Source organism: Schistocerca serialis, chromosome 2 (genome assembly GCF_023864345.2).
Source record: "Schistocerca serialis cubense isolate TAMUIC-IGC-003099 chromosome 2, iqSchSeri2.2, whole genome shotgun sequence".
Taxonomy (NCBI): Eukaryota; Metazoa; Arthropoda; class Insecta; order Orthoptera; family Acrididae; genus Schistocerca; species Schistocerca serialis.
Genome location: NC_064639.1, coordinates 918569675 through 918597253, shown reverse-complemented (window position 1 = coordinate 918597253; position 27579 = coordinate 918569675). Strand labels below are relative to the sequence as shown.

Here is a 27579-nt window from a genome sequence, read left to right as displayed (position 1 = left end):
TGACAAATTTTCTTTGTTGGTCTAAAAACAGGTCTAATATCATGTTTACTTAAAATCTTTCCTATCTGATCCGTTACTTTCTTTATGAAAGGGAGAGAGACTGTATTCTTCCATCGTTTTTCAGGCTTGTCCTTAGGCTTTTTGTTGTTTGGGTGCAGAATTCTGCTTACTTCTTTCTTTGAGTAGCCATTTTTCTCAAAAGCATGCTTCAGATGTTTTAATTCGACGTCTAGATACTCCGGCGTGCAAATCCGTCTGGCTCTGTCAACGAGACTTTTAATCACACCTCTCTTTTGTTGTGGATGGTGGTTAGAGTTTTTATGTATGTATCTGTCTGTGTGCGTTATTTTTCTAAAAATCTGTTGTTTCAATCTTCCATCCGTCTGTCTCATAACTAAAACATCCAAAAACGGTATTTTGTTATCATTTTCTCTCTCCATGGTAACATGGTAACAGTTGCTGTTGTATTTGTCTCCATACACAGTAAAATAAAACATAACTAGTCTCACAGTTAGCCAGTGCAAATAGTCTTACTGGGAATGTGTGTGGATGGAATAGTCATTAAACAATACTCCCCATTTGAACATCAGGTTTCTGTCAGTACAAGTACCTTGATGGTTGAAACACACTGAACAATAAAATGTTGTGGGGAAGGCTAACCAAAGGCTGTGTTTTATTGGCAGGACACTTAGAAAATGTAACAGACCTACTAAGGAGACTGCCTACACTACACTTGTCCGTCCTCTTTTAGAATACTGCTGTACGGTGTGGGATCCCTACCAGGTAGGACTGACGGAGTACATCCAAAAAGTTCAAAGAAAGGCAGCACGTTTTGTATTATTGCGAAATATGGGAGAGAATGTCACAGAAATAATACAGGATTTGGGCTGGAAATCATTAAAAGAAAGGCATTTTTCGTTGCGACAATCTTCTCACGAAATTCCAATCGCCAACTTTCTCCTCTGACTGCGAAAATATTTTGTTGACCTCTACCTACATAGGGCGGAATGATAAAATAAGGGAAATCAGAGCTCGTACGGAAAGCTATAGGTGTTCATTCTTTCTGTGCGCTATACGAGATTGGAATGATAGAGAATTGTTAAAGTGGTTTTATGAACCCTCTGCCAGGCACTTAAATGTGATTTGCAGAGTATCCATGTAGATGTAGATAACAGTTAAACAACAACATTCCCAGCTACACATGAACACTCTTCTCTGGTTCTGGCCTTCTCACAGAACAGGAAAGTTTTAAAAATTAATGTAAGATGTTGGAACAAATTTGTTGAAAACTGCAAGATCAAAAGATCTGAACCAGTAATCCATAATTTTCAGCATATCACCTGTGCCACAATAAAAAAATGCAGTGAAATTTCTCATTCTCTATCCTCTTAACATTCCATTTCCATATCGGTGAATGTAAAAATTCTGGTATGTTAGTCACGATGTAGAAATAAAATCAATCTACCATCTACCATTAACTTCGTCAGGTATAGTCAAACAATGGAAATTCCTGGTAGAAATTTCAATAATGTGGGAAAAGACAGATTGCTACTTACTGTGTAGAAGACGCGTCAACTTTCAGACAAGCACAGTCAAGACAATTTACACAAAGCTTTTGGCCACAGCCTTTGACACACACACACACACACACACACACACACAAACACAAACACGGCTGTGGTCAAAAGCTTTGTGTAAATTGTCTTAACTGTGCTTGTCTGAAAGTTGACGCGTCTTCTACACAGTAAGTAGCAATCTCTTATCCCACATTATTGAAATTTCTACCGGGAATTTCCATTGTTTGACTGCAACATCTTGTGGGATGCCACCATCAATCAGGTGGGGGAGGGGGGACTAGACTGCCAACAGGTGGAAGTGTCAGGAGGTTGTGGGGCAGGGAGGTGGGGGAAAAAGGAGGAATAAAGGAGAGGAGTGGGGAAAGATGGGTGGATGCATTGGCAGGGGGCTGGCTGCAAACAAACAGGGTGGGAGATGAGAGGACAGAAGGGGTGAAAACTGTTGGATGGAGGGTGTTGGAATGTGTTGTTACAACAACTCCCACCTGCGCAGTTCAGAAAAGCTGGTGGTGGAGGGAAGGATCCAGATGGTTCGGGTAGTGAAGCAGTCACTGAAATAAAATATGTGGTGTTCAGCTGCATGTTGTGCCACAGGATGGTCCACTTTGTACTCTTCGCCACAGTTTCGCAGTGGCCATTCATCTTTGTGGAGAGGTGGTTAGTAATCATAACATTACAAAAAGGTGCACAGTGATTGCAGCAGAGCTGGTAAATGAAACAGCTGCTGTCACAGGTGGCGTGGCCCATGATGATGGGGTAGGATAAATCTTCACAGGATTGGAATAGAAAATGATAGGTGAGTGGATTGGGCCATTTTTGCATCTGGTTGGTGGACATAAGATGTTGTGGAGGTTTGGTGCAGTGACACCTATTCACCCCAGTACCTCATCCATAAGCTAGTTGATGGGAATCATTCATGTCAACAATGCTTTTTTGTGGAGCATTTAGAGGACAAGTTGGGGGAGATGGAGGGCTTCTCCAAGATATGTTCTGGGTCAGTCTTGATCAAAACAGCATCCTCTGCCCAGTCATGGACACTCCTCGTCAGTGACAAGCTGGGCATGTTTCTGTTTCCATCATGCCCCACAAGAGCTTGAATATGGTTCAGGGACTTATATTCCATAGGGATCTTATTTTGCAGTCTGACGAACTGTGCACCAGCCTAGAATGACGAGCTGTTCGCTTCATCCGGCACATCCTTTGGGGTCAGAGGGATAAGCAGGTTGCCACCGGTGCCTTTATCTTCACCTTTGAGGGTGACACATTACCAGAGAAGGTCAAGGTGATGGTCTACCACTGTGATGTCAAGCCATATATCCCTCCCCAGATGCAGTCCTTCAAATGCTGGAAGTTCGGCCGTATGTCTTCCAGCTGTACTTTCAGCCTGACACGGCGAGACTGCGGACTCCCATTACATCCCAATGCTCCATGTGGCCTGCCACTCGTTTGTGTCAACTGCAGAGATCATCATTCACCTTGCTCGCCAGACTGCAGGATTTTACAGAAAGAGAGGAAAATCATGGAATATAAAACCCTTTACCGACTGACCTACACTGAGGCTAAGAGAAAAATATGAGTGCCTACTTCGTGTTGCTATGACCACCTCATATGCCACTGCTACGAGAACAGTTGTCACCCCATCCATTGCAACAATTCCAGGCAGCACCCAGAGCCATAAGTCTACACCTGCCCCCTTGATGGTGGGGGCACTTCCCTCCCTGTTGCTCCTACTCCACCTACTTCAGGAGCAACACCCCCAAACCATCGGGGACATCAGTCCCCACTTTCCAGCCGGAGAAGCGTAAGTCTTCTTTGGCTCGTCTCACCAGGAAGGGGTCCCTTGGGTCCCTCCCTTCCAGCGTTCTGACTAGTGGAATGGCAGACACCTGCCAGTGGCTGAAGCAGCCACAGGTAGCTGGTCGTAGGGCTTCACGGTCCTCCTCTGTCCCCGAGACTGACCCAGTGAAGCCCTCCCAGCCAGAACCACCGATGGCACAGTGAGAACAGAAAAAGAAGGAACCCATCTCACTGCTCCCTACAAGCTCTGCATCTGAGGATGAGGTGGAGAGTCTGGTGTCCGCTGCGGATCAAGATCTTGCCAGAACCTCAGACATAATGGATGTCGAACACACACGTACTCAATTTGTGGCAGGAGGTGACCCCTCCTAGGTCCCTTCACGCCATTTTCGGCCACGGACAACGTCATTCACCAGTGGAATTGCAGCGCGTGTGTGCTTACAGCTTACTGTACATTCCTTGCAGTATCCATAATATAATTGTCTGCAGCCCCACTCTCCAAGTAACACACACTGCCACGCAGTGGAGTAGATGCTACTGCATTCCATTCACTTGTGATGCGCGCGCACATGGGCGCGCGCGCGCGCGCGGTTGTCTGTGCGTGTGCGCGCGCAGTTGTCTGTGCGTGTGCGCGCGCGGTTGTCTGTGCGTGTGCGCGCGCGGTTGTCTGTGCGTGTGCGCGCGCGGTTGTCTGTGCGTGTGCGCGCGCGGTTGTCTGTGCGTGTGCGCGCGCGGTTGTCTGTGCGTGTGCGCGCGCGGTTGTCTGTGCGTGTGCGCGCGCGGTTGTCTGTGCGTGTGCGCGCGCGGTTGTCTGTGCGTGTGCGCGCGCGGTTGTCTGTGCGTGTGCGCGCGCGGTTGTCTGTGCGTGTGCGCGCGCGGTTGTCTGTGCGTGTGCGCGCGCGGTTGTCTGTGCGTGTGCGCGCGCGGTTGTCTGTGCGTGTGCGCGCGCGGTTGTCTGTGCGTGTGCGCGCGCCACAGGTGAATGGAATGCAGTAGTATCTACTCCCTCCCTCCCTCCCTCCCCGCCTCCCTCCCCGCCTCCCTCCCCGCCTCCCTCCCTCCCTCCCTCCCCGCCTCCCTCCCTCCCTCCCTCCCCGCCTCCCTCCCTCCCCGCCTCCCTCCCTCCCTCCCTCCCCGCCTCCCTCCCTCCCTCCCTCCCCGCCTCCCTCCCTCCCTCCCTCCCCGCCTCCCTCCCTCCCTCCCTCCCCGCCTCCCTCCCTCCCTCCCTCCCCGCCTCCCTCCCTCCCTCCCTCCCCGCCTCCCTCCCTCCCTCCCTCCCCGCCTCCCTCCCTCCCTCCCTCCCTCCCCGCCTCCCTCCCTCCCCGCCTCCCTCCCTCCCTCCCCGCCTCCCTCCCTCCCCGCCTCCCTCCCCGCCTCCCTCCCTCCCCGCCTCCCTCCCCGCCTCCCTCCCTCCCCGCCTCCCTCCCTCCCTCCCCGCCTCCCTCCCTCCCTCCCCGCCTCCCTCCCTCCCTCCCTCCCTCCCCGCCTCCCTCCCTCCCTCCCTCCCTCCCCGCCTCCCTCCCTCCCTCCCTCCCTCCCTGCCTCCCTCCCTCCCCGCCTCCCTCCCTCCCTCCCCGCCTCCCTCCCTCCCTCCCCGCCTCCCTCCCTCCCCGCCTCCCTCCCTCCCTCCCCGCCTCCCTCCCTCCCTCCCCGCCTCCCTCCCTCCCTCCCCGCGTCCCTCCCTCCCTCCCCGCGTCCCTCCCTCCCTCCCCGCGTCCCTCCCTCCCTCCCCGCGTCCCTCCCTCCCTCCCCGCGTCCCTCCCTCCCTCCCCGCGTCCCTCCCTCCCTCCCCGCGTCCCTCCCTCCCTCCCTCCCCGCGTCCCTCCCTCCCTCCCTCCCCGCGTCCCTCCCTCCCTCCCTCCCCGCCTCCCTCCCTCCCTCCCTCCCTCCCCGCCTCCCTCCCTCCCTCCCTCCCTCCCTCCCCGCCTCCCTCCCTCCCTCCCTCCCTCCCTCCCCGCCTCCCTCCCTCCCTCCCTCCCCGCCTCCCTCCCTCCCTCCCTCCCTCCCTCCCCGCCTCCCTCCCTCCCTCCCTCCCTCCCCGCCTCCCTCCCTCCCTCCCTCCCTCCCTCCCTCCCCGCCTCCCTCCCTCCCTCCCTCCCTCCCCGCCTCCCTCCCTCCCTCCCTGCCTCCCTCCCTCCCTGCCTCCCTCCCTCCCTCCCCGCCTCCCTCCCTCCCTCCCCCGCCTCACTCCCTCCCCGCCTCCCTCCCTCCCTCCCCCGCCTCACTCCCTCCCCGCCTCACTCCCTCCCTCCCTCCCTCCCCGCCTCACTCCCTCCCCGCCTCACTCCCTCCCTCCCTCCCTCCCCGCCTCACTCCCTCCCCGCCTCACTCCCTCCCTCCCCCGCCTCACTCCCCCGCCTCCGAGAGGGACGGTCTTTAATCGATCATTTACTTCGCTTGGAATCCGCAGTTCGGCAGGCTTTTTCCCAGTGCCGCCATTTGGTTGCAGTGTTTTTCGACCTTCGCAAGGCCTATGACACGGCTTGGAGCCATCACATCTTACTTACACTTCATCAGTGGGGTCTTTGGGGCCCCCCTCCCGATTTTTTTTATGCGCCAGTTCCTGTTCCATCGGTTGTTCAGGGTTCGGGTTGATACTGTTTTCTAGTTCTCCATGGACCCAGGAGAATGGCACCCCACAGGGTTCTGTATTGAGTATACTTCTTTTCCTCATTGCTATAAATGGACTTGTGGCATCTGTCGGTCCTTTGGTCGCCCCTGCTCTGTAAGTGGATGACTTCCGCATTTGGGTTAGTTCCTCTTCGATGGCCTTTGCAGAGCGGCAGCTCCAGGGAGCTATATGGCATGCCTCTGCATGGACCCTCTCATGCAAGTTTAAATTCTCTCCTTTAAAATCGCGTGTGGTCCACTTCTGTCACCGTACTATGATCCACCCCAATCTGGAGCTCTATCTCGATGCACAACGATTACCTGTGGTCCCAACAGTTTCATTTCCTGGGTCTTCTTTTCGACAACCAGCTCACTTGGCTGCCTCATATCAGACTTCTGAAGGCAGGATGTTTCCGTAAACTCAGTGTCCTTTGCTTCCTTGCCCACACCTCTTCGGGTGTGGACTGCTCCATCCTTCTCCGCCTTTATCAGGCTTTAGTGCTGTCTCGCTTGGACCATGGGTGTCAAGTTTATGGTTCGGCTGCTCCTTCCACACTGCACCTGCTGGATCCGGTCCACCATTGTGGTATCCTTTTGGCCACCGGTGCCTTCCCTACTAGCCCAGTTGATAGTCTCCGGGTTGAAGCTGGTCCCCCCCCCCCCCCCCCCCCCACCACCTTTCTGTTCGGTGGTCCCAGCTTCTGGCTTCTTCTGCAATCGCTGTCCATTCCTCTCCCACTCATCCTTCCTATTCTATCCGGTTCCAAGACCATGGACGTCACTCACCTGATTCCCACTCTCTGGCGGGTTTACCAGTTGGGCTCCACCTTGTGTCTCTTCGCCATGATTTTCAGCGTCCTCCTTTGTCCCGTCTCCCACACTCCTTGGCCCTGAATTCGGATTGATCTCCGCCGAGGTCCGAAAGATTCCATTCCCCTGATGGTGTTCCGTTGTTTTTTCTGCCGAATTATATGGGAGTTTCGGGATGCTGTTTTTCTTTTACACTGATGGCCCTAAATCTGCTGATCGTGTGGGATATGCCTTCAAATCCTCTATTGGCATGGAAAATCATCTCCTGCTACCTTCATGTGGGGTGTTTACTGCGGAATTGATGGCAATTTCCCAGGCCCTTACCTTTATTAAACAGTCCCAACACAACCACGTTTTGTTATGTACAGACTCAATGAGTGGCCTTCTGGCTATTGACCGGTGTTTTTTCCTGCTATCCCTTGGTCTCTGCTATCTCTTGGTCTCTGCCATCCATGACTATCTCGCTGATCTTCACCGTGCTGCTTATTCCGTTGACTTCCTTTGGGTCCCTGGCCAAGTGGGGCTGGTGGAACAGTCACTTACCCGTGTTCTCTGTAACCCCTACTGCAGCAGATTTATGACTTCACATCCAATCCTACTTTGCACAGTGATGGGCCAACTCTTGGGAGGCTACCTCCCTGTCTAATAAACTTCGTGTGATTAAGGTGACACCAATCCCGTGGTGTTCTTCCTTCTGCCTCTCTCGAAAGGCCTCAACCACCCCTTGTGTTGTCTCCGCATCGGCCATATCAGGATGACCCGTGGTTTTGTTTTGCGTAATGAGCCACCCCCACTTCGTGGTTGTGGAGCCTTCCAGACAGTGGCCCACATTCTGGTGGAATGCCCCTTCTTTTGGCTCTGTGTACTAAGTACAGACTTCCCCGCACTTTACATTTAATGTTGGCTGACGATTCCCGGATGGTCGAACTGGTTCTCAGTTTCCTCCATGAAAGTGATTTTTATTTTCAGTTTAAGGTTTTCAATCTCACACTGGTGTTGGGGCAGGGTGGTAAGGGTTGGGTTGTCTCTCACTGTAAGCTGTGTTTGTCGATTCCAGACTCCCCTCCATGGCCAAGATCCTCTTTTCTTTCCCTTTTCCTCTGCTTTTTATCACTTTTTAGAATTGGTTAGTCTCCTTTTCCCATACACACTTCTACATTCTAGCGGTTGAATGCTTTTAAATAGCAGGTGGTCTTGCCTCTACTGCTTCAGAGGTGGGATATTTCCTGCCTCTAGCATAGCCTTGGGATTGCTCTCTTGCTGACTTCACTCATTTTGTTTTCACCATTGACGACACGACTGTATTTGTACATTTTTTAGCCTTTTCCCTTTTATCATTCTGACTTTTCTGAGATGTCAAATTGTCTGAATGGACCACATTTGAAACAAGGGACTGATGACCTTGCTGTTTGGTCCCTGAAACCCCAGCCAACCAACCAACCAACCAACCAGCCAGTCAGTCATAAAATTTTGTCCAACCTCTCGCAGGGTTGACAGGTTTAAATACATTAATAGTAGTTAGACATCTTGTGAGGACAGGTAACTTAAACATAGGTCTGTTTTCCTTCCTTTAAAGTTTCTCCTTCTCCCCCTTTTTCCTCCTTTCTGCTTCCTCTTTTCTCCTCCTTTCCATCCTTACCTCTTCCCTTGCTACCTCAGTTCTCCTCCACGGATACTTCTCACACTCCGGAGAATTGCTAAAAGCTATTTTCTTCTCCTTAGTCCAAAGTGCTACCGGTATCTTAGACAACTTTCCATTGTCTGCTCATATCTTACCTATCTCCCCCTCCCCCCCCCCCCCCCCCCTGTGGTACTGAAAACTGTGCTGCTTGTGACACTGACCGCGATGTTGATTAACCTTTGTATGATGATGATGATGATGATGATGATGAGTCCCATACTTCTTTACACCTTTGTCAATTACACAAACACAAATGACAAGGACCCTTTAAACATACTGCTGCCCCAACACTACTCACTATTTTACTTGCTTGTATACTGAACCATATTCCTTGCGCATCATCACTGCCCATTTGCAAATGGGGAAAACTAACGCACATTTCCTGCAATTCTCAGACTAGCATCACAAAATCTCTATTCTATAAATACAAAAAGCAAACAAAATCAAATTATTAGGACAACACTTGCAGTGATTCTGTATAGTACTTCTTACTGTACCTTTTATGCCTGAGTGGCTACTTATAATTATTACTTCCCATACTGGGAACAATGAATACTTCTTCGTTGTATTAAGCTTCACTACCTGAATTGATACACATGGTTAACACCTTATGTTATACTTACAGAAAATGAGCCACACTGCTTACTCGTGATAATACATACTATAAAACTAATGTTCTTATTTACACACCCACTGAACACTGTCTGCCACATACTGAAAGTTGTGATACAGTTACACACTTTGTGAAAGACACATTGACTGTTCACAATATTCAGTCATGGAAAAGCGTACACAAAAAGACTGCACTCACCTCAATACATGTTGTTGACTCAACTATTGCAGGGTTGTAGAGTTATCTTCTTCATCCATAATTGCATTTGCAGCGATTGTCAATCCCACTTCTGATGCCAACTAATGTGGAATCAGGGTGAAACGTCACTTCAGTTACCATATGTACTCCAATCTAAGCCGCACATTTTTTCCGGTTTTTGTAATCCAAAAACCTGCCTGCGTCTTAGAATCGAGTGCAAAGTATGCGGAAGTTCCGAAAAATGTTGGTAGGTGACGCCACAATTAACTTCTGCCATCGAATATATGTAGCGCTACACAGGCATGCTTTGCAGGCACAAAGAGAAATACTGGCGCGAAAACCTCTGCGTCAGTAAATAAATTAAAAAAAGGTGGAAGGCGAGCTTTTTTCTCTGCCCCGAGTTTCGACCACTGTATTTTTGTACATTATCCAACAAAGTAAATACAAATTCCGTATTGTTCATCTTCGAATGTAACAGCATTTCAGTGTACTACGAAAATCCGACTGACAGCACTGTTGGCAATGTTTGTCAAGGTGCACAACTCTATGTTCTCAATTTTTTCCTACCTGTGAGATGAGACGGTTGCTAATAGGAACTTTTATGAATTGTTCATCACATGCATTATTCTCTCCACCATAAGAATAATGAATATAAACATTTTGCCATGTATTCTTTCATGTTTCCTGCTATCTCATTTAAATCTTGTCTGCCTAATAAACTACGGAACTAGAGTGAGACAGCAGCAAATGCGGAAGAATATACATATCATGTCATGTTTGTATTTATATTATTCTTATGCCTAATAGTATTAGTCAGAAACGAAGCAAGGTCAATTGATTAGATTTTTAAATCTAAGATGACTCTAATTTCTATGCAGAATATAATGTACTAAAGAGGTGTCTGCAAAAGGAGAAAATTTTTTGCTAAACTCTCGTTCAGAACGTCTTCTGTCATACACAGTCTATTATTTGGTTCTTGTTGATCATTATCAAAGAAAGCAGCAGTGTAAGTAACAACATATAGCAAGCCATGTCGTGATCGGCGACTGGTCGTAAACACTCCCTATCAGAATGCGACAAACAATGCATGACACAGTACAGTAATGCATTTTCAGCTTAGTTATGTAAACACCTATAACAAAGAGAACGGTACTTAGATCAAAGAAAAATAAGCAACCGATTCAAACCAGACGAAGCACGTGAAAAAGGAAGGGTACCCGTATAAATACGGACCCGCCTAACACATAGCAATGGCTATCTGGTAAAGCTTAACTGCTAAGCTTACGACTTGAACCAAACTACTGTAGCTGTATCGTCATACAATCGACCTAAATTGTGTCTCATATTACAATGGACCAACTTTGTTTCGATTTGGAGGCACGGCCTAAAACTTTTCTCTGCCCTTGAATTTAGAGTCTCAAATTTCAGGTGCAGCTTAGATTCGAGTGCGGCTTGGATTCGAGTAAATACGGTATACGATGGAGGGTTGTGGCAGGGATGTAGGCTGATGAGTCACAATAAACATCAAAAGTCAGAAATTTTATTGAAACTTCTGTGAGAATTTGTAGCATTGTGGTGCAGTGACCCTGCCCCTATATGCATGTGGTCAAGACAGTGTGTGTTGTGTGACCAGCTGTCAACCAGTAGGTGAAGACATCTGCACTCAGGAATGCTGACCCCAAGAGCTCACTCAGTGGTGTGTCCCGTTTAGAAGCTGTATGGTTGCTTGCCACAGATGGCAGCAGCATGGAAAACTGCCAGAATACTTCCAGATAATGGCAGCCTCCAGTCATGGAGATCACTCTTGAGTGATGGAATGTGGTGCCAGGGTGCCTGTACCAGTGCAGAATGGAGAGCCCCAATCTTGACTTGCTCCCCTTCCAGGTCAGAGCCTGGCAGCAGCTGGAGTGAACCTGGAGATGGTCCACCATTGGAGAGGCACAAAGTCTAGGAAAGACGATGTGGTGCTGGAAGATAGTGTGGCAGTGAAGGCCCAGTCATCATGGCCACTGCTTGCTCTGGTACCTGGTGTATCCCTCTCGTCATAGTAGGTGCTGCTGGACTGCTGATGCCTCTGCTAAAATTACCCATTGCTTATGAGTTAGGAGCTCGCTTGTGTTACTGCATTATTTCCAGCACCCTTTGGAACAAAAAAAATCCATAGCCCGTTTGTGTAGAAACTGGTTGACCTGCTCTGCAAGAGCCCCATCTTAACACTGCATCGGCAGAATAGGAGTGCTAGGTGTGGTGTGCCTCCTAAGGCATAGACAGCCCTGTTACTGCAAGCACCGTGCCAGCACCTTAGTACCTGCCAGCTGCTTATGGATTCTTCAACTGCTGTGGCGGAGATACTAAAGTACGCACTAAAGCAAAGAGTGTCTTGCTGGATTTATGTTAAGCATGATGGAGGGTTGCAGGAACTAACACATTCCGCAGCAATTTGGAAAAAATGTATGCGAGTCAGACCATCTTGGAGAAGTAGAAAAGATGCGTGGAGCAAAAGTGTCACACAGATGAGGAACCAACCAAAGAAGTCGGCTGTGGTGGAGCACTACCTCTCCAGTGTGCATAGCATGGATTAAAATGGCACCAAGTTAATAAAACAGGCCACCACATTCTAGAATTGTATTTTAAAACAATATGTAGGGATCCAGCTACATAACATTGAGATAAGGACAGAAGTTTAGAACGAAGTTAAGCTTAGGGGCCAGCCTTTATTGTTCTCAAAGCATAATGACAGTCTGTGGGAAGATCTGGTGATGCCATGGCAACTGAAGAACTGAGCATCACACATAGTTGTGCTGCTTCTTCATTGGCAGTGTCCCAATACTGCTGTGGAATAGAGAGACTGAGGGGGGGGTGGTATGTGAGTCTTGTAATGGCTGCACATTGTCCCACAGCCACCATACCCAGCTATTGCAGGTCTGATGTTAACAGTTAGAGGGGAGGAGGGTACACAAGGTGGTGCTCAGCAGTAGAGAGGCACCCCCTGGAGATATGGCCACAAAGCAGCTTGCCTAAAAATCATTCAGTTTGGCTGACACCATCCATTTCATGATTGTCACGCCAACTAGCCTGTGAAAGCACATTTACAAAGTCTCGAGAACCAGATTTGAGAGAGGAATCTAGGAATGTACAAAATCTCCCTATGTATCACTCCCATAGGAATTTGGAAGGAAAGATTAGTCTAATTATAGCACATACCAAGGTATTTAAGAAGTCATTCTTCCCATGTTCCATGTGTGACCTCAGTGAGAAGCAGCGCTAATAACTGGTACATCGGGAAGTATTCTCTATTACGTGGTTAATAATGATTTACAGAGTGTAGATGTAGATTACACAGTTTAAGGATTTGCAAATTAGTAAGGTAATGCATTTCTGCATGTATTCTTGGATTGATTACTTACAGTAATTTTGGGGTGAACATTCCTTAAGTAAAAATTACATACAGTATCATAAACTAATTTGTTGTAGTCATGGGTCTTAATATTTCTCATTGCTGAAAATGATTAGGATTACTGAAACAGTTACAGTTCATTTAACATTCACCATTTCATTTCCATTTTTAAAATATACAGATGAACCATATCTAACTGTACTTAACATACTTTAAGTGATGACTTGTCTGTCAGTATAATCTTTTAAATTAACTTCTGTTCTCAGGGACTGCAAGTAAGTAAGGAGGTAATAATTTTTGTATTGTTTCTAAGCTACAGAAATTAAGAAATAAACTCGTGTTAAATTGTTTGTGTATCTTTATTGAAAATCATGATTGTTTTTTAGCTTTGGGGACATGCGTTGTAATATTTTGTGAAACCTGAAGGGTGGCACAGCCACTCTTTCTTGGTCTTCTGTTGCAGTATTTCACTCCAGGAAGTCAGATACCAATATCTGATGCTTACTTGTACGCAACAGCAGTGATAATGTGCTCCTTGGTGACTGCTTTGGTACTACATCCATATATGATGGCAATGTTCCATTTAGGCCTAAAGATGAGGGTTGCGAGTTGTTCACTTATTTACAGAAAGGTAAGTGGCATCCTCCTGCACAAAGCAAGGGTGGATGTTATCAGATGTAATACATTGGTACAGGATTAATTTCACTGAATTTGAAACAATGTCGTGTTAGTTTTCAATTCCCTTTCACAATAAAACTGCTACTGCACAGGCGAATTTATTAGTACCCACAAGAATTGTCTTCCAGAAGAGTTTTTAAATGTTTTTCAGTAATTTTATATTCACGTGTGGCAGATTGTGCCAGATATACTTCATTACCGCATTGTAGGACAAATAACAGCTGGATACAAAATGAGTCTGTCCTTTCACTGCCTGATAACAGTACAATATGCATTGACTACACGGCTAATTAGCTTTTATATTGTGAATTCACACTTGTAACAATAAATCTCGACAAACTAATATAAAGTAGGATGAGTCCAAATTGTATCAACAAATGACATTACTCTGTGGTCTACACAGAATAGGTACAGAATCACAACCTTATGCAAGTGGCTAAAAATGACAAAAGCTCTGTGGCAAGTGTCTGTATGAAAATTACTCAATGAAAGTGCAAACAGAACTGGGTCTCGGCAAGATATGCTCAGCAGTGTGACTGTGTGAACATCACTTACTTAACAATGTGTGTAGGAAAGTTATAACAAAAATGTTAAAATACCCAGTTGTTAATTTTTAAATGACAACATAAAGTATGGGGTAAATAGATACATACACCTACTAGACAAGAAATTACCTTGATTAATAACTGGTTACATATTGTCAAAATACTGTAGATGGTAGGTGCTATGTTGTTTAGCACAATTTTGGATTTGCGCTGTATCCCAGGGCTTTAGAAAAGCCAGCTGAGAAATTTCTGAAAACTCGGATTTCCCCATTGAGATATTTCATTAACTTAAATGTTATTCCATCAAAATAATACATTCCTCAAACAAGAAAAATTAGAAGTAAGATAGTGGCACAGGACTTCTGAAAGGATTACATTCTAAGATTGACAATCTGGAAACCAATAATTTTGAATAAATGTAACTTATTAATCACACAGTTCTCTGAAAAAGTCTTCAGGAAGAAGGGAACAAGAGTTTCCGGTCAGTGACAGAACAACCAATTATTTTTAGTGAATTACAGATTTTGGGTATTCCATTAAAGGAAAGTGCCAAACCACTTCAACTGTTATCAGCAACCTGAAAAACCACAGATTGGACAACAAGGCCTTGAAAATACAGAACAGAAAAGAGCTTGAAAATTTAATATTTACATAGTACCACTTACAACATGTGTAAGAGGGAGTAAAAAAGAAAAATAGTTAGCAAGTGGGGTTAAGCCACGTCCATAAATTTCGAGTGGCAGTAGTCAGCACTGCTGCTGATGGAGGATGGCAGAATCTTTAAAAACCAGTTGACTTTGTTAAAATAGTGTCTTTTTATACAGATATTCATACTAAGGAAGGACTGCTTCTTCAAAAACTTGCTGCTGTTGCATTTCTTCTGCCTTATGGTACTAATTATGTATTAGGACAGAAATGGTAGTTACTCGCAATTATATGATGATGTCTTCACAATGGGAACTTTGATGGTACTGTGCTTTTTGTGAAAAATTTAAAATTTTATTTTGCTCATGAGGGAGAAATGTCCCACCTTACAGACAAGAAAATCATTTGAAAAAGTGAATGAATTAGAATAAATATGCTGTCAAATGACTCCTTTGATTAATGTGGTATATACACCAACAAGAAATGTTCAACAGGTATAAAGTTCTGAGTTTACATACACTTGCTAAAATTAAGCAGGTGAGCCATCAGTTAAAACCTTTTGGTTAAGATACTATTATTATTAAAAAAAAAAAAAAAAAAACAACAACAACAACTTTAAACTTTACTCACATTTAAATTGGAAAGCTGAGCTTAATTTGTGTATTTTCATACATGAATAAACTGCAGGATATGAAAATAAGTTAGTTGGAACAGCATGCATCCTGTAAACATGTCTTTAAACAGATCAGTTTTACTTCATCCTTACAGTATATTTATGAATGCACAAAAGTTGTCAACTGTAAACTAGAGCAAGAATAAAGAAGGCATGTTTACAAGTAAAACGCTAGAAACAGAAATCATCTGGACTACCCACTATTGAAATCTACCTACAAAAACCAAATTTTTATCAGACAAAAGTGGTGTTTTTTTAACAGTAAATTGATTATTTACCAATGACAATTTCTCCTTAAACACAGAGGCATTTTTCAAGATAGATAAGTAGGTATTAAGGTATGTGTAATTATCCTGCATGTTAATTCGTAAATGACTGACAAATGTGTGCAATTCTTATTATTTCACTAGCTTTTTGATTGATTTCCTGAAAAAAAGGGGTTGATAAACATTTGAGATTTTAGATTGTATATCATAGGTAGGTGTATTTCATAATATAAAAGCTTTTCCTAAGGGCATTGGGCTGATATGAGGTCTATTCAAAAAATTCTGGAACTTTGCTCAAAAATTTTTCTACGCCTACCTTTTACTTACTGTGCATGGTCTCCTTCAAAATACTCTCCTCCAGAATTGACACACTACTCCCAGTGCCATTCCCAGTTTCAGAAACACCACTTGCTGGATTGTGCGAAGTGTTGTCTGTGAATTTTCTTTTATCTCATCTATTGTTCCAAATCTTTGTCATTCCAGTGAGGTTTTAAACTCTGGAAATAAGTCTGCAGGGGCCAGGTTTGGAGAGGACAAAGGATGAGGCAGCTCAGTGATGTGGTTTTTTGTGCGGTAGTCATGCACAAACGGGGATGAATGTGCAGGTGTGTTATTGTGATGCAAGAGCCGTGAATTCTAGACACGTTTTGGTCCATTTCCATCTTAAATTTTTTCACAGGTGTCATGACACATTCTGATAGTACCATCAGTTTGTACTGTGGCACAAATCAGTTATAAACCAGCTTGTCAAAGTCAAAGAAAACTATCATGGCTTTGACATTTTACCTGACCTGACGAGCTTTCTTTAGTCTTGAAGAACCTTTCCCAACCCATTGTGAAGGTTGAACACTGGTCTTACCATCATGACCATAGACCAACACTCGTCACCAGTTAGGATTTTCATAAGGAACTTCTCATTTGTGCAATCCAAAAGATCTTCACAGATTGCGAGGCCAAGATCTTCTGGTATTGACTCGAGCCTTGGGACGAAGTTGGAGGCAACATGCATTCCATGATGTCAGAATTTCGTGACACAATCCAGCTGGAATGTTCCTTCTGCAATTTCTCAGATAGTCAGTCTTAGATTGGAATGCACAATTTTGTTTACGTTTCTGGCATGAGTGTCGCTGGTAGACGTCCTGAACGAGGGTTATCTTTTACTAATGTCCAGCCATTTTTAAACTGCATGAACCATTTGTAACACCGAGCATGGCTTACTCATCAGCATAGAGTTCCTCAATCATTTAGTGTGTTCCACACACACACAATTTAATGCAGACACGTTGTTCCTCCTTTTTTTGCTATCTCGAAATTCACAAACTGTACGACAAAATGCTCTACTCAATACAGCACTGAACAATAACTAAGAGACATAAGACACTGGGTCTTCCAGCACTTACACATAAAACACAGGCATGTTCACGGATGCCAACTGCATCTTGCTCCAGCACACCATTGGCACGAAATTACAAATATTCTGGAATTTTATGAACATATCTCAATTTGACAAACTACATAGTTGAAGAATGGAAAAATCCAGGAAGGAATATCGAGAATGTTACGAAGAGGATAGAAAGCTACTCACCATGTAGCAGAGATCTTCAGTCAAGACTCAACATCTCTGCTGTATGGTGAGCAGCAATCTATCCTTGTCATAATATTGCCAAACTAGATATGTGCATTGCTGTATAAAGTAAAGTAGTAGTCCATCTTGTGAACCAAATAGGAACTATTGTGACAGGATTAACAGGCATACAAACTGTACAGCATGGTAGAAACAAAAAATTTTTTTGCTGTGTGTGTGTGTTTTTTTTAACAAGACAAGTTCTCTATTTTTTTTCCTTATGTTGCACAGGCACTGAGGCTTAGTAAGACAGCACTGGCACAAACAACTGTGGGACAAGTGGTCAATCTGATGGCTAATGATGTGCACAGATTTGATTTTATGTTCATCTTCGGTCACTATCTGTGGCTTGGGCCTCTAGAAACAGCTGTTGTAACATATTTCATATGGACTAGAATTGGTATTGCTGCCTTTGGTGGTATTCTTTGCATGTTGCTATTCATTCCCTTTCAAGGTAAGTGGATTATAAAAATAATAAATGTAAGTCTTGCATTATAGTGGAGTGGCACAACAAAGCAGGGCAGAGCTGCTTTGGTCCCAGTGATAGTGGGGCCAGGGAGCAGCATGGCAACAGGCAGGCTCACTTGACTGTGGGGATGGCAAACACACAAGCTGGTCAATCTGCAGTCTTTCTCAAATGATTTTAAACAAGCTACACAGTAAAAAAAAATTGATTCGCGTACATCTTGTAGTTTATTCGTCAGGTGCATAATGATATGCTTATCATTTCGTTAATCAGCACGGTTATGATATTTCAAAGCTGAGCAAACTACTAAAAGAGCATTGAATACTTTGCAATGAAAAATAGGAGTCACTGAATTTGCGTTTGGTGCAAGTCAAGTCATATGTTGCTTCATACCAGAAGTAGTTAACATATTGAATTATTCTTTAAACTTGGAGTGGGATTCTTGAGAACATGGGTCATATATTGCACGCTCTGTTAAACTTGCACTCCCAGACAATAAAGCAGGAATAAAATATTCAAGACGCCCATGTGTCTCATAAATGGTTTGAGATATCAAAACGATATTTTGGCAAATGATAGTATGCAAAGTGGAGAGTAGTTTGCCATATGGTTACTGTGTATAGTGTGAGATACAAGTAATGACAGATTGTTTTCAATGGAATATTATAACTTTCCAAGTGCCATAGACAGCTAGTGAAAAGAGAATATTTAGAAGGTCCTAGAAACCAGAAGTAGTGTTCGACACAGGTCTCTGACTTTTACAATAGTATTCATAACCTTCGTAAGAATTCTGGAGTCAAATACTAGTGTTGTGGGATTGCCTTCAGCCATGACACAAGTGCCATCTAAAGATGATTTTCTGAATACTATAAATACGGAACTTTCCAAATGCAGTTGGTGATAATGGTAGAAAACAGTCATCTATATCACTCAGAAAATTCTGGTGCATTGTTTATAGTTACAAAATATTTTCATCATCCTACAAGCAGTTGCAGATCCTGAAAGGAAATTCATTGTAATTGATGTTGGGTGATACGGGAAAGAAAGAGAAGGCGATAGATTTTATTCTTCCAATATATCTTGCTTGATGCAAGGAGGATAGCTTAATAGACCACTAGACTCTCCCCTATCAAAGGATTCAGGTGTTGCCTTCATTAAGTGATACATCACATTCCTTGAATGAGAGGTATTACGTCCTTAAATAAAAGTCAGAGAAAAGATGTTAGTGATTGGGAATAGTTGATAAGTGGTGTAAGTGGTGAGCGCCCCACTGTTTGGAGGTGTTTTAAATCGTAGATGCTGAGATCAGAGCCATTGATCCAGTGACTGTTCGGAAGTGGGTAGAAGTCAGATGACCTAGCTGCAGAGGAAGAGATAAGAGTTCCAGGGATTGAGCAGTGCTGAAGAAAGAGCTCGATGAAATATGAGAATGCAAAATGTCAAAGATAATTAGTGTCTTGTAATAGTTAATTATCAAGTTGAATATTTGATGTGTTATGTATGTACTACAGAGGGCAGTGAGTTAGTTTTGGTTAAAAACAGTCTTGGTTGCAATTCTAGTTTTTTATTTTTCAACGAGACGTTTCGCCTTATTTAGGCATATTCAGGTTATCTACATAGAAAACAGAACAAATACATCTATTTAAGAATCGCAATTTCGTTGTGCAGACTTGGATAACCTTTAAGCTTATATAAACAGATCAGCTATTGAAAGAGTAAATACCTTAATTTGGTATTTCTTAGAAGAATCCTTTAGTCAGTGTAGCCAAAGGGCACTGTAGAATATCAGGCCAACATCGCCTTCGTTAAACTCAGTTAAAACTAGAAATATAAAATAGTAAAATCATTACCTTTTCTAGATGGACACGAGAGGCACCAAGATCTGCATAATGCATTCCTGTTCACAGGAGCGAGTAATGAATGGGAACGTGTTACACGGATCTTGGTGCCTGTCGCGTTCATCTAGAAAAGGTAATGATTTTACTATTTTATATTTCTAGTTTTTACTGGGTTTAATGAAGGTGATGTTGGCTGGATATATTAAATCATGCCCTTTGGCTACACTGACTAAAGGATTCTTCTAAGAAATACCAAATTAAGGTATTTACTCTTTCAATAGCTGATCTTGTACATGCTTATAGGTTATCTAAGTCTGCACAATGCGATCACGATTCTTAAATAGATGTATTTGTTCCCTGTTTTCTATGTAGATAACGTGAAGATGCCTAAATAAGGCAAAACGCGTTGTTGAAAAATAAAAAAACTAAAATTGCAACCAAGGGTGTTTTTAACCAAGCACTGGTTTGCTATATGCCATGTAAGGATTGGAAGAATTTCTATAGTAAATGAGTTAGTAACTATCCTCATTCATCATGTATTGAGTTGTAGTTTAGAAGATCATATAAAAAAAGTGAATGGAATCTCACTTCCCATTTATGTGGTGGAATGAACGATAAGTTAATTTTCAGCTGTTTTATATGCAGTCTGTAAGGAGGCAAAGTATGAGGCAAGTTGGAGGAAGAACACACACAGATTCAGGGCACAGATTAGTTATATACTCCAGAATGAGATTTTCACTCTGCAGCGGAGTGTGTGCTGATACGAAACTTCCTGGCAGATTAAAACTGTGTGCCCGACCGAGACTCGAACTCAGGACCTTTGCCTTTCGCGGGCAAGTGCTCTACCATCTGAGCTACCGAAGCACGACTCACGCCCAGTATTCACAGCTTTACTTCTGCCAGTATCTCGTCTCCTACCTTCCAAACTTTACAGAAGCTCTCCTGCGAAACTTGCAGAGTGAAAATCTCATTCTGGAAACATCCCCCAGGCTGTGGCTAAGCCATGTCTCCACTGTATCCTTTCTTTCAGGAGTGCTAGTTCTGCAAGTTTCGCAGGAGAGCCTCTGTTAAGTTTGGAAGGTAGGAGATGAGATACTGGCAGAAGTAAAGCTGTGAGTACCGGGTGTGAGTCGTGCTTCGGTAGCTCAGATGGTAGAGCACTTGCCCGTGAAAGGGAAAGGTCCCGAGTTCGAGTCTCGGTCGGGCACACAGCTTTAATCTGCCAGGAAGTTTAGTTTTATACTGATTAATACTACTCAATGGTGACCAAATATTCAGTAAGCAACATTCATTGTATGTAAAAGGAGTGTTCAGGTGGCAACTTATTGAAATGTTAGGTGCATGAGGTGAAGTATAACGAACCACCATGCATCCCAAACCAACCTGAAACACTTCATGGTAATAGATCCAGGGAAAGAATATTTCAACAAACGCTTTTCCAGATCACGACAATTACTTCAATGTGCTTCAGGAATAATGAGCACTAAGTAAAGCATATTCTGAAAGCCAGTACAGACTTCACCATAATTTTCTCATGTTTATTGTGAACGTTACATGTTCTCCACGACACTGTCATTGACCTAGAGGGATCCCCCGAGTGTCAGTGAGCAACATGCTGTGGAAATTCTGTATTATATACAAGGCATTTAGAAGGCAGGTTGAAACTTAATCAGAGCTTCAAATAAAGCTGTCCCTATGAGGCAGTTTTGTGTACTTATTTCACATAATAAAAAAAGATCTTCGTGTATTCATCAGCTGTGGTACTTTAACTTTATTATTGCCTGTAGTTATGACACTGAAAGAAAAAAGATTATGGAAATGTATTCTGTGCTTGTAGTTTGTAATTCTGCTGCCACATTGAGATCATTTGTGATTGTGGTTGTATCACTGGTTCCATAAAGGACACAGAGAAAAAAAAATTGCTGTCAAGCCTTCTGCTGCTGATGCCAAAGGAAACACAAACACCAGCAATGGTACTGACCACACAGCTCTGCTTGCATCACCACTATGATCATGCACATTCAACAACATTGATTTGTTTCGCCGGTGCTGCTCTGATTATGCTGTGCCACTCCACTACAACTGCAGCCTAATAGAGATTACGCAAACACAGGAAATTGTGTTGTACCATGAATTAAAACTTTGTCTAGAGTTGTCACAGAATGAAAGTGTTCTTTGTCATCATAGGTTCATTAAGGCAGTGTGTCCATCTGGAAGAGGGACAGGTATACAAATGGATGTTAGTCAGAGTATTAGGTTACAGGAGGTAGAGTAGGACAAGAACAACTGATCTCCTCCTCGTACGATCATGAATTGCCACTGTTGACAAGAGTCCTGTATGCCTTTGTTGCCATAATGTTAGAAAGTCTTGATCTTCCTTCCACCCTACGGAATCAGTCTGTTTGTCTCTTGCGTGTTTGTGCATGCAACAGTGAAATTTGATGATTGTGTCAGTCTCCATCTGCATATTCATCCCGAAGTGTCATGTATTTTTACCAGTGATGGACGATGTGCATGAAACTTTCTTGGACTTCTTGCTGCCTCAAATCAGGTTTAAACCTCGAGCTTTTGATGATTTCCACAATCGTCGTCAGGAACAACAGACTATGAAAATCACTGCTGTGGTAGTATTATATAGCCCAAAGATGACATCTGATGGGTTGATAATTAAATCATGCTGTCACAGATGGTGTCAACACCTGCACTGGTGGTGCCACTGCTCCTGCCTTGCTGTAACCATTGTGATGAATATCTATGGCTCTTATATGCATTAAGAGCTCACTTCCATGTACCACTAATATTGTCTGCTATTATCTCCACAGCCTCTTTACTTATAAGAGTCCAGTTGTGTGGGAGCTTGTTTTTGAGAGGCTGTGCCCAACAATTGCGAATTTCACCAGCTCGGGGATTTTTTTTTTGTATGCCGTTGACGTTCTGCACAGCAGTCTGAAATGGTGCAGATGGACTGACTGATGTAATTGCTTGCATATTCACATGGGATGTTGTAAATTCCAGGTATCCTGAAGTAGAGATTATCCTTAACAAGGCATGGCATCTGTTACCTTCTTAGGTGGTTGGGAAACAGATCGGATGCCTCATCTTCTCAGGACTCTTATTTTGCTGGATGTACCACCGCAGAAGGGAAGAAATGCAATTTGGTATGTCATCGCATGAATGTTCAACATTTTCACTTTTCCTCTGAATCAAAGCGGTCTTAGTAAGAAACTTCGTTGCTATATAAATTTTATAAAGAGGTGGAGCCCCTCCACACCAACACTGGCATGATGACCAACACAAAAGATTTACTACCATCTCTGCATAAGGGTTAGTTTCAACTAAAGTAAGGTCACACAGGGTGTGGATACTGTGATGTTTGTGTACATCTGGTTAAGGTTAACAATAAATACGCGCTCATCTGGAGACAAACTGGGTCGAAAGTAAACTAAGGGTAGTGGTTTGAAGGGTAGAGGGAAAAAGAGCCAAAGCAAGTGCCAAGGGAAAAATTTCTGTGATAGGTAGGGTGGTAAGAGCAGTAGCAGAATCTTGTTGACTGCGGCACGTCATGCAAGGATGGGTTAAGTTAGAAGTGGGTATCATGCAAGTGGATACCGTGCCAAGCCATATGTTCATCATAAGAGACCAGTCTGTTACAGTGCTGCAGTTTAGGCTGTGGGAGCCCCCTGTTGCCCAGCGTCAATGGTGACCAGGCACGGGGAAAGGCCCAGGTCACCCATCTGTGTCTGGTGGGAGAGTGCCGAAGCCAAACGCTCGGAGATATGTTGTCGCTTAGCAGCACCACTCCTCCCTCGTTGGCTGTGCTGACAGGCTCAGTGAGGGCCGCAGTTCTCTCTTCCATGTAGTGGACAATGTAGCTGATACCCTTGAGTGAGTGTCCTGATCATTGTGGTAGCCCACTCGTCAGAGCAGAGATGCTTGGAACCAATGGGCATTGGAGTTCTTGCGGCGGCACCCGTGTTCTCCTCTTTCAGCACGTCCGTCATGCTGTGTTTTTCTGCCGGCTGCTCCATAAGGGGGGCAGCGCCAGCTGCGAGCACAATTGCTGCAGTTGGTTGCATGCCTCCTCTGTCTCTGCAGACAGGGTGGCCTTAAAAACTGCCCTATTTGAGTCCATGGTGGCTTAGAAGGCTGCCAGCATGGCGCATATCTCCTGCTCTTGTGGCATCTGCTGTGTTACAACTGGTGGCTGGTCCCCTGCGCAACTCCACCGGCACGGTATTCCAGCCACCTGTTGGCAGTGGGGCTGTCTTCTCACCTCTTCGGTTGCGCCTTTGTTCAGCAACACTTAAATTGTGGTCGTCTGGTCTTCTCAGTCGCTGGGAAAGGCCAGTTTGCCATGCCAGTTTGCCACGTGTGGCCTGCCACAGCAAGCACAAGTTGATGACTCATCTCGTCTATCACAGGTGCAGGTGTCGTGCACCCCAGCACACTGAACACATCGTGGCCAGTTGCGGCAGTATTTAGCCACATGTCCTTCAGCTTGGCACCTAAAGCACTGAGGCTTAAGGTCCATGGCTAGGGGAAAGAGCTTAGATGATCGCAGGTAAGCCTAAGAGCCTCCTTATCCTGAAGATGTCTCTGCCATCTATCACAGTTTCCACAATGACGTTGTACAGCGGCAGTCTTTTCTTCTTCATGCGATTGTGCAACTTAGTGGTTGCACTCTGGAATCTGGCACATGATAGCCCCTCCTGGTCCATGTTCTCATCACAGAGCCGAGGCAGCCCCTGATCAGAGCCTTGGATAACTTTTTGCGCTGTTTCAGTGCGGTCGTCTTCTCCACAGTAGGTGGATCAACTATATGCACAACCACTGCGCTCTCCAGTGTGCGGCGGTCGGCCATGCTCGCTGCCTGCAACTGGACAATGGCATCAGAGTCGAGGGACTCTACACCTATTTCTTCCCTGCAGCAGCTGGCTACGATATCGTACATTTCTGCCCACAACCCGCTAATTCACTGACTGTACAGAGGGGGACAGGTGCACAACGTTAGTCGTGCTTCTGTTCTGCATTCCTAGTGCGTTGTGGTGTCGAAAGCATTTTCTCTGGGTCTGCCGTCTTCTTCTGGCCATTTCTGCCCATTTTGTGGTGTGAAAACACAGTAGTTCTGCTGTGTCGTAATAACGGTGCATGACAATTTGCATTGGGGTCACACCACATTCCGTGCACGGCTTTGCAGCTCCTCTTGTGGCCAAGCACAGGTAGCGTGCTGCACCAGTGATCCGCAAGCATCTGCTGCTTGAGTGTAACTTTGCCTGCTCTGTGTACAAGGGTATTTGAAGCTGGTATCTTCTATACTGGATGGTGGAAACTATGGGCATTCAGATATAAAGCAGTGTTTGTTGGTTTGCAGTACACTGGGTGCCTGAGAAGCCCATTTGACTTCGGTTGTACCAGAACATCCAGAAGTGCCAGCCTTTCCTCTTTCTTGACAGTGACCTGGATGTTTGGGTACATGCTTTCCATATGTTACTAAAACTAATAAAGAACTTCTACACCATGTGGCCAGACCATAAACATGTCGTCAACATAACGATAAAATATAATGCATGTTCCTCAAAATATTCCATAAAAAAAAATTGACCATTGATAGAGACAACAGAGAACCCATAGCCATTTTGTCCATTTCATAAAATTTACTGTCATAAAAGAAGCAGGTGGTAGCCATAACATGTCAGAACAACTTTATCGTTTAAAGAGGAAAATGCTCTGCCAACAGTTTTAACGTGTCCTCCACAGGAACTTTTGTATACAGTGAGATCACATCCAGCATGAGTGAAATATTGTTTTGGCCAACTCTTTGAAATGATTAAATTGTTCAGACATGTTATGATAACCATCTACATTTTGTACAATGGCAAATTTTATGAAATGATGGATGGAATGGTAAGGTATAAACATTGGCTCTAGCAACAGTCAACTTTTTATTGAAAATTTTGAAGAATGTGCATTAAATTCAGCTCCCCTTCATATATCTTCATTTTATCATAATGTTGACATGTTTATGGTCTGGCAGCATGGCATAGAAGCTCTTTGAGCACTTCCAGGAACACATGAGTAGCGTGCATCCAGGTCACCGCCAAGACAGAGAAAGAGGGAAGGATGCTGTTTCTAGATGTTCTGGAACAATGAAAGTCAGATGGATGTCTTGGCCACTCAGTGTGTGTACTGCAAACTGCTGCACATAGATTTATATCTGAATGCCCAGAGTTTCCACCATCCAGTACAGAAGAGAGTGGCATTAAATACCCTGGTACACAAAGCAAAAACTTTCTGGTGAAGACCACCTGGATTCTGAAATCAATTATCTGAAGTACTGGTATGTGTTCCAGAGGAACAGCAATGGGTCATGTGATATCGAGTCGGCATTCGCCAAGAAAATGAAAAGTGGAAATATTGAACATTCACGGGATGGGCCACCAATTGCATTCCTTCCCTTCTGCAGTGCTACATCCAGCTAAACAGGCAGATTCCTAGGAAGACAAGGTATCTGATCCGTTTTTCGACCTCCAAAGAGAGTAAAGCAGATGGTATGCCTTGTAAATGATAGTCTTGGCGTCAGGATTCCTGGAATTTACAACATCCCATATGAATGCACAAGAAATTACATTGGCCAGTCCATCCGCACCATTTCTGATCACTGTGCAGAACATGAATGGCATATTAAAAATCGTGAGCTGATGAAATCTGCAGTTGCTGAGTGCAGCCTCTCGAACATAAAATACTGTTTCATGAAACAGAAGTCTTACCCCTCTGCTCCCACGTACTGGGACTGTATAATTAAAGAAGCTGTAGAAACAAGAATGTGTGAGAGAGAACCTTCAATTGTGATGGTGGATATAATCTTAGTGGTGCATGGAAGTGAGCTCTTCATGCAGAGAAGGGCCATAGACATTCATTGCAATGCTTAAGTTAAGGCCAGAGCAGTGGCACAACTATTGCAGATGTTGACACCAACCAATCTCAAGCTGTCTTTGGGCTATAATGGTTCGTCCTGAGCCTCCGGTAGTTTGAGTTTGCTGTAGTACGTTTTTGTGACTGTTTCCGCAATTGATTTTTCACTTTCACAATGATGCTTTGATGTTTTTCTTCACAGAGATGATTTGTCTTTTTGTTCATAATTCAGATTTGTTTGACCACTCTGGAAACACCATCTAACAACTGTCATTTGATAGTGTGGTGTTGCTGTGCACTTCTACGAACTCTGCATAGATTGTTGCAGCATGTTCCTCTTCAAATGCAGAAAACGTATTAATAAAATATTCCAGCCTATTACGCCATGGTTGAATGGATTTTACTTTAAAACCTGACTTTTGTCCTATCTGCAGATGACATTTTCAAGGGGATTGTAGCTTTGTTGAATGTAAAATTCACTCCCTGTCTTGTTACATTCATTCAACAGAGCTGTGATACCCCCTTGAAAATGTCTTTCTAAGATGGGGATGAAATTTTTGGGTTTTAACGTGAAATCCATTAGACCATGGCATAATAGCCCAGAATATTTTGTTAACTGTGACAATTCTGACCGTGAAAGTTAACATTCGACAGAAAATACATTACTATCAGTAGACTGCAGAATTTTTTCTGGCTCCTCTAAAGGCATACAGCAGTACTACAGTGTGAGGCTTTCAATGTTTACCAATACTATAGATTTCCTACAATCACACAAAAAATTATTACATACTTTTATTTTTGTGCTGTCATAATTAGAAATTTGATCAATCCTCAATCCTCGTACTACTTCTTTTACTATTTAAAGGTTGAATTATGTTGCTGCATTGTTTCTTACTCTCACATAATGTTCCCTCATGCTTTTTTCGTTATCTAGTCATTTACTTCTCCTCCATTTGAATTAAAAGTGAAGTGAAACTAAGCAAAAACATATTGGGCATATTAAGTCATTTCCCACACAAATCTGCAGATTGCTGCTTAGAGGCTGCATGCTGTTGACTTCTCTCTAATCTGCTGCATGATTGGATATGCATCCTAATTTCGGGTATCCCTGAGAACTGCCAGAAAACAAAATGTTGGCTCCTTTTTGCAACTTCACCCACTTCTAAGGTATGGAACTCAACATTGTAATAGATTGTATAGTATGTGGATGAAAAGCTTCACAAAAATTCTTGATGAATTTATTTCAGAT

At 44.2% G+C, this 27579-nt stretch overlaps 1 protein-coding gene across 4 annotated transcripts in view; it reads left to right on the top strand.

The window, feature by feature from the left end:
* The window catches only part of LOC126458284 (probable multidrug resistance-associated protein lethal(2)03659), a 268997-nt gene that overhangs the window by 172634 nt on the left and 68784 nt on the right, over positions 1 to 27579 (top strand). For 3 of the 4 annotated variants that reach the window (XM_050095219.1, XM_050095218.1, XM_050095217.1), the window contains exons 5-6: positions 13110 to 13314; positions 17346 to 17568. In XM_050095219.1, the coding sequence (XP_049951176.1) occupies positions 13110 to 13314; positions 17346 to 17568 (428 nt within the window). The remainder of the gene's footprint in view (positions 1 to 13109; positions 13315 to 17345; positions 17569 to 27579) is intronic. The other variant, XM_050095220.1, reaches the window with a different exon arrangement.